General features: G+C 42.6%; 1 protein-coding gene across 1 annotated transcript; it reads left to right on the top strand.

Moving 5' to 3' along the window:
- The first annotated feature begins 145 nt into the window (after positions 1-145).
- On the top strand, positions 146-14565 carry rnf130 (ring finger protein 130). Its single transcript, XM_030145829.1, has 9 exons — positions 146-675; positions 2061-2335; positions 3747-3938; positions 5523-5773; positions 6549-6620; positions 7768-7850; positions 9552-9648; positions 10298-10484; positions 12986-14565. The coding sequence occupies exons 2-9, from the start codon at positions 2080-2082 to the stop codon at positions 13099-13101; spliced, it is 1254 nt and encodes a 417-aa protein (XP_030001689.1). The 5' UTR covers positions 146-675; positions 2061-2079; the 3' UTR covers positions 13102-14565.
- The last annotated feature ends 1093 nt before the right edge of the window (positions 14566-15658 follow it).

Here is a 15658-nt window from a genome sequence, read left to right as displayed (position 1 = left end):
ACACCTCTCAGGTGCGCGGGCTCGCGGAAAGTATCGCGACATCTCCGCAGATCTCATGCCATCCCGACGTGAAGGTGTCGCTCCCCCTGTGCTTCGGCTGTGCGCGTGCGCACTGAGACAGACGGTGAGACGAAGCCTGGAGTCCGCACCGTCCAACGACCGACCGACCGACCGGACACAAACACCGAGCCGCAGCCGCATCCGCCACCGGAACCCCCTCATCATTCGGCGTTCACGGGCCGCGGACAGGCCCCGGAGCAGAGCGGAGGCAGCCGGGTCCGGTGCACCGGGAGCCCGCTGTCTGAGCACCGCAGACGGGGAGACAAAGCGGAACGGAGCCGCCGCTTAAACACTGAGTCACGGTGCTGCGGCGGAGGAGCCGTTACCGAGCGGAGGACACGGACACGGACGGAGGCGGGCCTGGTCCCGGTCCCGGTCCTGATGCAGAGGTTCGGTACCGACCCCTGATCCGGAGCCTCTGATTGGCTGTGTGGACTAAAGCCCCCGAACACATCCGCCGGAGGACGAACCGAGACCCGAAGACACGATCAGGGACAGACGGAGGACAATGTGGACAAGAGGAAACAGAAACATGGACGAATCCGGATTTTAAAGGTTTTCTTTCAGAGACAAGCCGGAGACCAGTGGAAGACACCTGGACAGAGGGACGTTCAGGTAGAGAAGGACACCTGGAACACAGCAGCAACCTTCAAAACAGACATGTGGACAGGACTGAAGCACAGAGACAGGGGGACAGACAGGACTGGACATTCAGGGACACATGTGTTTGATATGAATGAAGTCTGCATTATTCACTGGAAGGAGATAAAACTAGAGGACACCGAAGACAGGGTCAGAACGAGGAGATTAAAGAGGACAATAATAAGACCTGAACTAAAAGATGAAACCAAAAGATTTAGAGACATTTTAGGACACAACCATGTTCAGGACAGAGACAAAACAGCCTGGTTTGATTTAAAGGACCTTAAATAGAAGACATGAGGACAGAAAATAGAAGACAAGAAGATATTAAATAGAAGACACGAGGACAATAAATAGAAGACAAAGACATTAAATAGAAGACATGAGGACAATAAATAGAAGATGAAGACATTAAATAGAAGACACGAGGACAATAAATAGAAGACGAAGACATTAAATAGAAGACATGAGGACAATAAATAGAAGACAAAGACATTAAATAGAAGACAAGAAGACATTAAATAGAAGACATTAAATAGAAGACAAGAAGACATTAAATAGAAGACATGAGGACATTAAATAGAAGACATGAGGACAATAAATAGAAGATGAAGACATTAAATAGAAGACACGAGGACAATAAATAGAAGACAAAGACATTAAATAGAAGACAAGAGGACAATAAATAGAAGACAAAGACATTAAATAGAAGACATGAGGATATAAAATAGAAGACAAGAGGACATTAAATAGAAGACACGAGGACAATAAATAGAAGATGAAGACATTAAATAGAAGACAAGAGGACAATAAATAGAAGACAAGACATTAAATAGAAGACAAGAGGACAATAAATAGAAGACAAAGACATTAAATAGAAGACATGAGGACAATAAATAGAAGACAAAGACATTAAATAGAAGACATGAGGACATGAAATAGAAGACGAAGACATTAAATAGAAGACATGAGGATATAAAATAGAAGACAAAGACATTAAATAGAAGACATGAGGACATGAAATAGAAGACAAAGACATTAAATAGAAGACAAGAAGACATTAAATATGTCAACTGACTTTACAACATTAGAACGTGTCAAGTCAATGGACTGTGTGATGTATAAACAAACTGTGTGATGTATAAACAAACTGTGTGACGTATAAACAAACTGTGTGACGTATAAGTAGACTGTATAAACGGACTGTGTGAGGTATAGATGGACTGTGTGACATATAAATGAATTGTGTCGTATAAATGGAATGTAACGTATAAATGGACTGTGATGTTGGATGGACTGTGTCTTCTTTGGTCCACATGTGGAGCTGATGTCTTGGTTGTGGTTTCTGGTCCCCTCAGACCCTTTGGATGTTCAGACATGATGTCTCTGAGGTACACCCGGATCCCGGCCCAGGTGGTCCTGGTCCTTTTCCTGAACCGGTCCGTGACGGCGGGCCGGTCTGACAGGAACATGGTGTCAGAGGAGTACGTGGGCGCCACAGTGAACGCCACGGTGTTGGACGCCCGAGGAAACGCCGTACACATGATGAGCAGCGACGAGGGCACCTACGGACAGAACTCTCCTAAAGTGGACACCAGAGGCGTGGTCATCGCACCTTCGCCACATCACGGAGGTAACGTTGGAACATGAGTCAATAACATCTGTGTCGCTGGTTTGAGTTTGTACAGGAGGTTTGTGATTGGTGGATAGATCCCATACTGACTGTCTTTGGTTGAATGAATGAATGCCTTCACCGTTACAGCCTCACTCATCCGTCCTGATGCAGACGTCCAGTAGGACTCAGTGAATAAACAACCAGCTACTATTGTATTTGTTTAAGCCCCTCCCTCACACGGCGTCCTGGTGCTGGCGTTCCGTGTGTCTTGGTGCTGATTGGCTGACGTCCTGAGACACTGCGGAGGTTTTGGGCTCCGTTGAGGCTGTTGAAGGTCGGAGTGTCTGTGCTCTTTAGTGTCAGATTACAGTCCTACTGTCCAAGGACACTGCAGAGCGTCTGCAGCTCCAACGGCCTCCAGCGGCCCTGAACGCACCGCCTCCCTGCTCACACAGCTGGATGTGGTCCAGGTCTGTGGTCCAGGTCTGTGGTGGTGAACACACATCTGTAACGTGTGGTCGTTCACGCCTTTTATGGATCTTTTTAGAAACTACTGACTGTTGAAAATATCTTCTGATTTGTTGCCACATGATTATTTATTCTTTAAACAGACAAATGAATATGAAGGTCTGAATCAGTTCTTCCATCTATCATGTGAACGGTGAAGTATGAATTGAAATGTTTTTGGGGTCAAAGGTCAAAGTGGCAGTGACTTGACTGACTGTAGGTCATTATCGGATCAGAACCAATGGAAGCGTATCAACCTATGGTACGATATGAGGCAGAGGAGCTGAACATTACACCAAACATTTGGAACATGTTCAGTAAATGCTTTTTCTTTTAAAGAAGTGTCAAAAGAACTGGAAACAAAGCTGAGGTTCAGTAAAAAAAAAAACCCATCAGATTATTGATGGGTGTGGACTTTTATCTGTTGAACAGGTTTGGTGGTTTTCATTCAACTGGAGGAATAAACTAAGGTGGAGTTGGAACACGTCCTCATAATAAACATCTTCATTTTAATTAAAACATACATCATTTCAATGATAAATGTTCAATCATTATTTCTTTTTAAGGCTGATTTATGTTTGCTAGTTTGTTTTCTTTAATAGTTTTAAATTATTCATAAAATATGAAACACAAGCCTAGACACAAACAAACAAAAGACATGAAAAAACCTGATAAAAGACACAAAATGACTGAAATGTAAAGGAAAATAAATGTTGTGTCATCTCAGATTTTCTGATTTACAGCCTTTTTTATTCATTGTTTTGATTTAATGTCCAGATTTATTTTATCAGTTTGAACAAAATAAATGTATCATCTAGTTTTAAAACAAAAGACAAACGAATGCGTAAGGTGATGGTTTGGGTCAGAAGGTCGTCATGTGTCGATGTGTGTTGGTAACCATGGTAACGGTGTGTGTCCTCAGTGGTGGATCGTCAGGGCTGCGACGCCAACACGCGTTTCCTGGTTCCTCCTCGAAGTGTCCAGTGGGTGGCGCTGCTGCAGAGAGGAAACTGTACGTTCAAGGAGAAGATCCTGAAGGCGGCGACGTTCAACGCCACCGCCGTTCTGATCTACAACAACTCCACCAATAAGACGGTGAAGATGGGCCACGAAGGTCAGTGGGGGGCGGAGCCACCGCGTTACACTGGTTGGTCAGTTAGTTAGTTAGTGAGTTAGTTTTTATTCAGTTCATTCATTTTTTTCTTTTTTCCTTTTGCTTTTTTCCTTTTTTTTACTTGTTTGTTTTTTCTTTATTTTCTCTGTGTATCTTTGTATTTGTTTATTCAGTCTTCTACTTATTTTTTTATGTTTGTGTTTTGTTTGTTGTTTGTTGTTTTGTTTGTTTTGTTTAGTGTGAGTGAGTGAGTTTTTTGTTTTTTATTTTTGCTGTCTTTTGTTATTTTTTTGTTGTTCTGTTGTGTCGTTCTTTGTATTCAGGGCTCAGTTCATGGTGTCGTCGTGACACTGAATCAGTCGATCGATGATTGGTTCTAATTATAGACCGGGTCGATCAGTGGGGACGCTGTGACCTCACTGTGAATCTGATGCTGATTGGTTGATTCCAGTACCTGCTCAGGTGTCGCATGAATCACACGGAAACAGCTGATCATTTTTGAAGTCGTGTTTTGTTTTCAGATTGTAATTTGTCCTGTTTTCTTGGGTGAAAATGGACACTAGAGGGCGCTCATAAATCTGACTGAAACCGTAACCCATTGACTGATCTGACTGGTTTAATGTGGACCCTCTAATCTGGAACAGGGCTAGGGTTAGGAACAGGGACATTTGCGGATGTTTCAGATGTTTCAGATGCGTCTGAACCTGACTCCCCTTGTCTCACCTCTCAGGAATCTGGACTGTGTCTGATCCTGTCTCATAGCTGAACAGGTAATCTCACCTGAGATGGAGGAATAAAGATTTACAAAAAACACAAACTATGGAAAACCTTGATCTGGACCTGAAAGGTTCAACATGTGGATTACTTTTCATTTTCATTTACTCGTCTGTTGGGCTGTTAGAAAATATTGGTTCTGCAATATATCGCGATGTTTCATTTCACAATACTGTATTGATATTAAAAAATACTGTGTCGATATTTGTAGGTATTTATTCAGATGCAGATATGGCGGAGGTTCATTTTTGTTTTTTTGTTTTTCTTTTTTGTTTCTATTTTATTTATTATTATTTAACACTGTTTTATTAAATAATGTTAGTTCCTTTGTTTGGATTGAACTAAAATCCTGTTCTGATGTTAGTTCTGAACTAATAGAATATGAGCATTTGAACAGGATCTGAAACTGGAATGTCTGTAAAACAGAATTTCAGTCTGAACACAGGAACATTTGGTGATATAGCATTAGATCCTGTTGGGATCAAATAAAAATGTGTTTAGTATTTTTGCAGATTTCTTTAGGAATTCAATTCTTCCAGGAAATAATCATTTGAAAAAAGAAACAAACAAAAAAACTGCCTTTTTAACAGTATCGTGACATATCATGATATATCGTATTGTGATTTGTATCATATCGCCAGATTCTTGCCGATACACAGCCCTACTCGTCTGGTTAGATTTTTTTAATTTCACTTTCGCTTTGCTTAGTTTTAAGACCAGACGCTATGTTCCCCTTTTTAATGGTCCTGGTCCTGATCCTGATTCTGGTCCCAATCCTGGTTCTGGTCTCACTCCCTGTTCCTCTCTCAGGTACCGGGGACATGGTGGCAGTGATGATCACTGAGGCTTATGGGAAAGAGATCCTGGCCCAGCTGGAGAGGAACCTGACGGTTCTGGTCCAGGTGTTGGTGGGTCAGCGAGGTCTGAATAAGAACAACAATCGGGGCTCGCTGGTCTTCGTGTCCATCTCCTTCATAGTCCTCATGATCATCTCTTCAGCCTGGCTCATCTTCTACTTCATCCAGAAGATCCGCTACAGCAGCGCCAGAGACCGCAGCCAGGTAATGCTGCTGCTAACATGCAAACACAAAGTTAAAACACTACTAACACAGAGTTAATACACCGCTAACAGAGCTAATACACCGCTAACAGAGCTATTACACTGCTAACAGTGCTAATACACCGCTGATAGATATAATACACCTCCAACAGAGCTAATACACTGCGAACAGAGTTAATACACCGCTAACAAAGCTAATACACCGCTGACAGCTATAGTACACCGGTAACAGACCTAATACATTGCTAACAGAGCTAATACACTGCTAACAGAGCTAATACACCGCTAACAGAGTTAATACACCGCTAACAGAGTTAATACACCGCTAACAGAGCTAATACACTGCTAACAGAGCTAATAATACACTGCTAACAGAGCTAATACACCGCTAACAGAGCTAATACACCGCTAACAGAGCTAATACACGGCTAACAGAGTTAATACACTGCTAACACAGAGCTTAATCAGAGCTAATACTGAAAGAAGACACACTACCATGGAGCTTCATGCTTACAGGCTATCACATAAACATGCTAACATTCTGAAGGTGCAGAGCTAATGTATAGATGCTATCGATCAGTTCGTCTCTTCTTCAGAACCTCTTTAATATTTGATGAAGTGAGTCTGTGCTGAACCTCCTCTGTGTAACCTGACCTCCATCTGCAGCAGCACCTTAACTTCAGCTCCACACACACAAATGCACAGCAGTGAACAGGAATGCAGAGGACCTCCACATGTGGACGTCCACCATGTTGACATGTCCTGTGTTCATACAGCGTCGCCTCGGAGACGCCGCGAAGAAGGCCATCGGGAAACTGACGACGAGGACGGTGAAGAAAGGAGACAAGGTGAGCAGGCCTTCAACTCCTCCTCCTCTTCCTCCTCCTCCTCCTCTTCCTCCTCCTCTTCCTCCCCCTCTTCCTCCTCCTCCTCTGCCTCTTCCTCCCCCTTTTCCTTCTCTTCCTCTTCCTCCCCCTCTTCCTTCTCTTCCTCCTCCTCCTCCTACTCTTCCTCCTCTTCCTCCCCCTTTTCCTCCTCTTCCTCCCCCTTTTCCTCCTCCTCCTCCTCCTCCTCCTCCTCCTCCTTTTCCTCTTCCTCCTCCTCCTTCTCTTCCTCCTCCTCCTCCTCTTCCTCCCCCTCTTCCTTCTCTTCCTCCTCCTACTCTTCCTCCTCTTCCTCCCCCTTTTCCTCCTCTTCCTCCTCCTCCTCCTTCTCTTCCTCCTCCTCCTCCTCTTCCTCCTCCCCCTTTTCCTCCTCTTCCTCCTCCTCCTCCTTCTCCTCCTCTTCCTCCTCCTCCTCCTCTTCCTCTTCCTCCTCTGGTGTGACAGCAGCAGGTGGAGGTGTTAGAGTAATAGCCTGAGTGATAGTGCTCATTTGACCCAGCTGACAGTGAACGCAGCAGTCATCTCTATTTCTGTCTGACCTTGAGCTGCAGATGAATGTGTCACATTGATCGATGTGTGCTGACAGAGAGGTCAAAGGTCAGGAGGAGGAAGATAAACATGAAGGAGTGGAACCATAAGTCACATGAATTGCAGTGATAGAATACAACATACAGACCCTGAACACATCATCACACCGGACATGTTAATCAGTTAATAACATCAACTAGTTGTGACTACCAGACAATAGTGCCGTGTTTCTACTACCTGGCACCGGCTCGACTCGACTTGACTTTTTGCATTTTCATTATGTAAAAGGACCTAGAATCTGGTACCCGGTACTAGTTTTTTGGTATCTGCTCGACTGAAGTTCCAAAACAAGGGAAGAGAAACTAAAACTAAAGGTAGACGGTTTAGACGGACCAGGGTCTAAGAAAACGGTAGACGGTTTAGACGGACCAGGGCCTGAGAGACAGGTAGAGGGTTTAGGTGAAGAGACTATCCAAATTAGCTGATTGTGTGTTTGTGTTTTTCTTGATCATTAATGTTTGTGTTTTTCCTGATCATTAACATGTGTGTGTATTTTCTGATCATTAATGTTTGTGTTTTGTAGGAAACAGATCCAGACTTTAATCACTGTGCTGTTTGTATCGAGGCGTATCAGCTGAACGACGTCGTCCGTATACTTCCCTGCAAGTGAGTGTGAAACCTACACCTGACGCCGTTTCCCTTGACATAAAACACCACCGATAGTGTGAATAATTAACCAGTCAGAATCCAAATATTTCATGGATGAAGTCACCGTCAGAGGTCAGATCCCAAAGTTCAATCATCAGTGAACATTATAATGGACGTCATGTTTCTGTTGCGAACATATTGATTGTTTTCAGGCTGTTGTTTGTGTTTTGGGTTTTTCATGTTCTGTTAATATTTGAGGTTCAGAGTTTGGGTTAGGAACACGATCCAACATCCTTTATTTGTCATTCAACATGTGATATAAAAAAATGAAATTACGATCCACAGAATCAACAGGGAAGCTGAAAATAAATTTTAAAAAAAGAACCACACATTTTGAAACAGGAAAACAAGATATAAAAACAATGAAAAACAAAGTGCAGATACTATGATAATAATAAATAACAAACATGGAATAGGAGGGGAAATGACTGGAATGGAAACATAACACTGACTGAATATTGCTCAGTGTTATTGAAGGTAAATGAATGAATGGTGGTGGGGGGGTGCGCTCCCTAGCTACCAAAAACCAAAAGTGAAACTTAAGGTTCTCACACAGTCGAGCACACTGTGGGCGGTGTGGACTCCACGTACTGTCCGCAGATGTTTGAGGTTTCATAGTCGAGTACCAATTTCCTACATTTCTTGTGACACTTTTGTACATTTACATCCTCACACTGTGTGACACCGAGTTCGCACAGTCGTAAAAACTGAGCTTTACGCAGATGTGTCCAGTGGACGTCTGCTTTGAGTATGCATGGACATCTGTGGAGTCAAGTATGGCCAACTCTGTGGGGGCCTTTAACATGGCTTCTGTGCCTCTTTTATACTCTCTGTTGACATGTCTCTTCGCCCCCCCCCCCCCCCCCCTTAATTAGGAACAGGAATGTTGGGAACAGGGTTAGGGTTAGGAACAGGGTTAGGGTTAGGAACAGGGTTAGCGTTAGGAACAGGATTAGGGTTAGGAACAGGGCTACCGTTAGCGTTAGGAACAGGGTTAGGGTTAGGAACAGGGTTAGCGTTAGGAACAGGATTAGCATTAGGAACAGGGTTAGGGTTAGGAACAGGGTTAGCGTTAGGAACAGGATTAGCGTTAGGAACAGGATTAGCGTTAGGAACAGGGTTAGCGTTAGGAACAGGGTTAGCGTTAGGAACAGGATTAGGGTTAGGAACAGGGCTAGCGTTAAGACCAGGGTTAGGGTTAGGAACAGGATTAGGGTTAGGAACAGGGCTAGCATTAAGACCAGGGCTAGGGTTAGGAACAGGATTAGCGTTAGCGTTAGGAACAGGGTTAGGGTTAGGAACAGGGCTAGCGTTAAGACCAGGGCTAGGGTTGGGGGTTGTTTTCAGGCTGTTGTTTCTTCATGTTCTATTAATATGACTAGAAGCATTTTACCCCTGGTGCCATTGTACGATAGTGCCCTCCCGTGGTACAACAGCAGTATTGCACCCGTACGCCCTCCCGTGTTGCAAAATCGGGACATTGATCGGACACCCGTCAGACACAGAACGTCCATTATAGTAGGATGTGAGGTTCAGGTCTTTCTACTTGTAGACATTGAGGACATTTCAGAGCCTTGATCCTGTCCTTTTTACTGCTGTCCTACTACAGTTGTTATTCAGGTATTTGTTGTTAACCTGTGTGTTTTTGTGTTGGTGCAGACATGTCTTCCATAAAGTGTGTGTGGACCCGTGGCTGAACGAACACTGCACCTGTCCCATGTGTAAACTCAACATCCTCAAAGCCCTCGGCATCATGGTACGTCTGCAAAACTGCTGTTGAATTTAGCACCAGCGTAGTCCAGGTTCGTCACGACTGGAAAAAGTCTCAGAAGTGCTGAAAGTCTGGTCCAACACTTCTGCTATGTTTACATCACTGAAATCTCATAATTCTGTTGTGGAGGAGGCGGAGCCAGATGCATGTGACATCACTTCAAGACGTAAACTGTTAACACGAGTCTGATGACATCACATTTACATTACGTCGACAACCACACAAACGTAGGATTTCACCAAAAGTCCGACTGGAGCATTAGGACGTGCAGGGTGAAGGTGGACGTGGTAAAAAATCCTCTGGAGAACTCTGATGTCCTCAAAACTCACAACAAACTGGTCCAATCTGATGGAAGACGCTTCTTTTAAGAATCCAAAACACAGCGTCTGAAGTCGAGTTTTTCTTTTATATGTTTTGATTTAATGATCTAATGAGCTTCAGTGTTTTATGAGTTACAGGCCAGAGGCTGAAACACCTCCCATAATAAATACATAACATCACATATCATTTCCAAACACTGTTTATTAAAGGCATGGTCTTTTGGTTCAACATGCAACATGCATTAATCCTTTAAGCTGTGTTGATCTGAGGCTCATTCCAGTTTCCAGTCTTTGAACCTGTTTTCTGTCCTCAGACCAGTCTGCCCTGTGTGGACAGCGTGGTGCTGGATGTGGAGCGTCTGGGCGTCAGCCCGGCATCCGGCAGCCAGAGGGCGCCGCTGGGTGACAACAGCCAGCCGTCAATCAGCCTGGAGCCGCTCAGCCCCCCCCACCCTGAGGCCACACCCAGGACGCCTGCTGACATCACCATCGCAGTCACCAGTAAGGCCAATCAGAGTGTAGCGGTCAGTTCCAGAGAAGAAGTGACCGCTAGGGTTTAGTGCAGGTCTTCAGTTTGAGCACTAGATGGAGCCAGAGTTTATACACAGCTTTAATCTGCACCGACAGGTGGAGTAAGGTCAAAACATTTAGAAGAACTTTATGTTTACAGATAAACAAACTCATCCTGAATGAAAAGTGAAGAAACCAGACATTTATCTTGGTCTTTATTCTGAAGAAACACACAATATTTCAGATGAACTGATGAACGTACAGTATATCATCATATTACATGAATAATATTAGGAAGTGACGTGGGTGGCTGATTCGATTCAATTCGAGAGAATCAGAATCAGCCTTATTGGCCAAGTATGTGAACACATACAAGGAATTTGGATTCCAGTTAGGGAAGTTTATTGATCCTTTGGTCAGAGCTTTCAGGAAATTGAACTTCCACCAGCACCATAAACACTGAATATACACACAAGAAAATAACAAAACGATAACTATGAAAAACAGTAGTGAAAAACTGCAACTGCACATTGGAAAGAACTAGTAAAAACAACAAGTAGCAAAGTGGTAATAATACAGTGATAATCTATAGCATAATATTGGAAGGTCTCAGAGCATCTGTGTGTGTGTGTGTGTGTGTGTGTGTCTGCACAGTTCTGATAAATGCAGATGTTTTTATCTGTACAATTTGGTTCCTACAGTTGAGGAATAGTCCCATCTACACATTAAATATCTCATGGTTCCCCACAGATCAACACACTAGTAATAATAATAATAATAATCATAAATACCTTATTGTTATTACATGGTCATGTAATATATTATAATATACACTATATATATATATATATATATATATATATATATATATATATTTATACAGGGTGGGGAAGCAAAATTTACAATATTTTGAGGCAGGGATTGAAAGACAGTGTATGACCCATTAGTTTATTGAAAGTCATGAGAATTTATTTGCCACAAGAAAATGTACACAATAGAAAATGTTTTTATTCTATGTGTCCTCCTTCTTTCTCAATAACTGCCTTCACACGCTTCCTGAAACTTGCGCAAGTGTTCCTCAAATATTGGGGTGACAACTTCTCCCATTCTTCTTTAATAGTATCTTAAAGAAAGTCGACATTGCTGTGTGATGTTCTATTGGTAGCATGTTCTAAAACGCCCCAAACAGCAGAATCCAGAAGGTTTAGATCTGGGCTAGAAGGCGGCCATAAACATGATTCCCAAAAATTGCTAAAGTTGGATTTGTTGCTGTTGTCAGCAAGTGTTTTGGTGTTCTTGTGTAAGATTTTAACTTCAAATCATATTTTACTACATTTCTAACGGTCTTGTTGTCTACCTAAAGTTCAATTGCCATTTTTCTCATGCATTCGGTTGGATCCTTTAGGATTTTAGATTTGAGAGCTTTAATAAAAGCTTTGGTATGTTTTTTGTTGCTTCCTCCACTTCCAGACTTTCTGGTAACGGTTTTGCTCATAGTCATTCTCTTCTTTCCATTATAAACAGTCTTTATGGACACTCCAACTATTTTTGAAATCTCCTTTGGTGTGACGAGTGCATTCAGCAAATCACACACTCTTTGACGTTTGCTTTCCTGATTACTCATATGGGCAAAAGTTTCTGAAAAGGTATGGATAATAGTGTTAGGTATGATTATGACATCAATATATGTTTGGGTTCAAAACATTTGACGTAGTGTCTGCTGAGAAAAAACAACTAAATGTTCATTGTACATTTTGCTTCCCCACCCTGTATATCTATCTATCTATCTGTCTGTCTGTCTGTCTGTCTATCTGTCTATCTATCTATCTATCTATCTATCTATCTATATCTATATATATATATATATATATATATATATATATATATATATATAAAGGGTGTCCCCAAAAAAAAGGACATCATTTAAGATGTTCATATCAGAGTGACTACATGTTCAGGAGAAATGATACTTAACAGGATTTATAAAATGTTTTATTCTACAAATTTTTAAAGAAAAATTCTGGGGGATGGTAATTTTCTAATGTTCCAAAGTTATTACAAAGGTTCAGTGTGTGCATCACATCCAGTCTGTAGTGGACTTCCTGCTACACTCCGTATATAAACCAGTCCTTTCACAGAACCCCACAGAAAGAAATCACACGGTGTTGGTCAGGTGAGCGGGGGCGTCATTTCAATAGGACGTTGTCTCCATCATTAGAACGTCTGATCGAGTTTCCTGGCAGATCCAGGTGGGTCCTTTCTGCTCTACGCCCAGACCTCCAAATGAGCGTTACAATAAGGGTCATACTGGCGCGGATGTCGCCCAGGACAACAAGGTCCACGTCAGGTGCTGGGGAACCAGGACATCCTGATGTCAAATATGTGGGTGGTGTTGTGGGTGGTGCATTGTGTTATCCAGTGTTGTCATGTGATGTTTAGACCACACCCACTCTGGGCGTTGACCTGAACCTGGTTTTTGTGGTTCTTCTCAGGTGGAGGTCACTTCTTCAACCGAACTTCGCTGTCGTCTCCTCGGAGTGTCGTCTGTGAGATGGAGCTGCCGGACATTCAGGCGTCTCTTGATCTTTATGATGATAACAAGTCCTGAGGCTTGTCGTCATGGTGACCCCCCCTCTCTTCTGAAGTTACGTCAGTGTTTCTTGTTGAGGGGGCAGACTTTCAAACCTCATTTACTCATCAGACTCTAAGGACTGAAGTCAAATATCAGAAGTGAATTAGGTTCCATCAGATAACAAACAACCAGAACCTGGACCTAGACGTGGACCACAGCCTGGACCTGAACCTGGACCAGCTGGATGCAGGTCCTGTTGGTCTTATAGGAGGTTCTGGGGTTCTGTTGGAGGCTCTTGGTCTTTTAACAGTGTTTGTGGTTTCTGCCTGACACAAGAACATACAGAGATCTGTTGGAGTTCTAAAGACCTGGGCCTCAGACCTGGACTTGCCTGAATGTGGGTTGAAACCTGGCAGCCTCCGCCTGGACGAGGACTCCTGTGTAAATACAGACTGAGCAGGTACTGGTCAGACCTGGACTCGGACCTCTGGAGGACTTTAAAGTGTTTGAAACCTTAAAGCAAAAAATATAAACCTGTTTCTGTGTAGAGCCTGTGGATGTAAAGGAGCAGTCCACCACAACCATTAACCACCTGTTAACCAACTATGAACTGTCTGTTAACCAACTGTTAAATGTCTGTTAACCAACTGTTAAATGTCTGTTAACAGTCTGTTAACCAACTATGAACCGTCTGTTAACCACCCGTTAACATCTGTTAACCGTCTGTTAACGAACCATTAACCATCTGTTAACTGTCTGTTAACCATCTGTTAACCAACTATGAAGCATTTGTTAACCATCTGTTAACCAACCATTAACCTTCAATGGTCTGAGGTTTCATGGGGGTCAGGAGGTCTGGACTTTGTACCGGACCTACAGGACCAGGTCTGGATTTTAAGCTTTAACTGGGTCCAGATGCTTCAACAGATCTGGTAAAGTGTAGTTTATCTGTTTGTCAGTGGTGTCACAAACCCTGTAGTGAATGGGTTAGGGTTAACCTGTTAGGGTTGGTTAGGGTTAACCCACTGGGGTTAGGGCTGGTTAGGGTTAGGGTTAACCCATCAGGGTTAGGGTTAGGGGAGTCTCTAAATGGACCAGATGAAACCTCAGTGATTGTGTTAAATGTTGGTTCTCTAACGTTCTCCTGGACAGACGACGCTCACTGCTGAGTTCTGCAGATGTTGACTGTGGATCCTCACCTGGACTGGACCATCTGCTTTGGTTGGGGGGGGGGGGGGTGTTCCTGAGGTGGTGGACTGCTCCTTTAACGTGTATCTAACAGCTTCTTAAATACTCAGCGTGTAATAATCAGCTCTGTGACGGGGCATCAGTATATACACAGCATTATACAATCTATAATCTATGATGGATCAATATTATCTGTGAAGTGGCCTCATGAAGCCCTGCAGGACTCTGTGCTTTTGTCTGTGCTCTATCTGTGTCACATGGTCCTGACCAAGACAGCGGCGTGTGTTCACCATTAAAGTGTCATTATTATCAGTCGCTGACTTTATTATTGAACACACTGAATTTATCAATTACACTGACTTTAATGTCAGTCAGTCAGTTTGTTATTAATTACACTTTACTGTAAAAACCCGATAACTGTTTAATTAATCAGATCATTGTAATAATCAGATGTGATGCATTTACAGTCACTTCAGAAATAGGATAATCCATGAACCCTGGTTCAGTCGTTTCAGTCATTTATTGGATTTATTTCAGAGTTTGTTCGTGTGTAGTGACATAGAATCCAACTTCCTGTTCTCATTGTCTACGTCACTTCTGTTTTCTATGATTTAATAGTTTTTTCCACATGTTCAGATGAAACAGAACTAAATAAATCAGATTAAACTGTACATGCATGAAGACATGGGAGTATTAGGACAAATCCAGGTGTGTTAATCTGATTCTAATCAGATTACTGCCATTATCTGATCAAACAGACCAGATTAGACTGTTTACACGATCTATAATAATCACATACTGATCAGTGTAAATGGACTCTGTGAGTATTATGTCAATCACACTAAGTAATGAATCAGACTTCATCAATCACAGATTTTCAATGATGAGTTTAACATCAGATTTGATCAATTGCAGTTTATCAATTACACGTTTGATGGTGACAGAGTGGTAGAGAAAACAGTTACAACACTTCCATAGACTCCTGCTGTAAAAAAAATGGCGGACAAAGTATGGATCTACTTCTGGGTTCTGGAGGCAGGGCCAATAGTTCAAAAGATTGAGTATGGCGTCTTTGGAACACATTCATTTCTATTTCTGCTGATCCATCAACTCCAGCGGTAAGTTAATCAGATATGGTCATCTTTGAAATGATCCAGTATATTTCCCCTATTAGTGACATTTCTGTTGTAAATTCTGTTTTCTTTGGTCTGTGTTAGCGTTTGTATACATTTATATTGTATCCAACCATTCTGTTCCATTTTTAGCTGTAGTCCTATAATTAGATAGTTGGACTGGTCCAGCGGTTCACATTGAACCACTAGAACTAGAATGATGGAGGTTCTAAGCAGGGCTTAATTTGAGCTGGGTCGGGATCCAGCACTTCCGACGTTGGGTCTGGAACCTA

The sequence above is a fragment of the Sphaeramia orbicularis genome, chromosome 10 (genome assembly GCF_902148855.1).
Source record: "Sphaeramia orbicularis chromosome 10, fSphaOr1.1, whole genome shotgun sequence".
NCBI lineage: Eukaryota > Metazoa > Chordata > Actinopteri > Kurtiformes > Apogonidae > Sphaeramia > Sphaeramia orbicularis.
The sequence above is the reverse complement of the archived record's forward strand: the minus strand, read 5'-3'. Positions and strand labels throughout refer to the sequence as shown.

What these genes read in the sequence shown, in the direction of transcription:
- rnf130 (XM_030145829.1), top strand. Translation starts at nt 2,080, where the DNA reads ATGATGTCTCTGAGGTACACCCGGATCCCGGCCCAGGTGGTCCTGGTC. An exon ending in TCAAAGCCCTCGGCATCATG is followed by an intron (nt 9,649 to 10,297) that starts GTACGTCTGCAA and finishes TTCTGTCCTCAG; the next exon opens with ACCAGTCTGCCCTGTGTGGA. An exon ending in CATCACCATCGCAGTCACCA is followed by an intron (nt 10,485 to 12,985) that starts GTAAGGCCAATC and finishes GGTTCTTCTCAG; the next exon opens with GTGGAGGTCACTTCTTCAAC.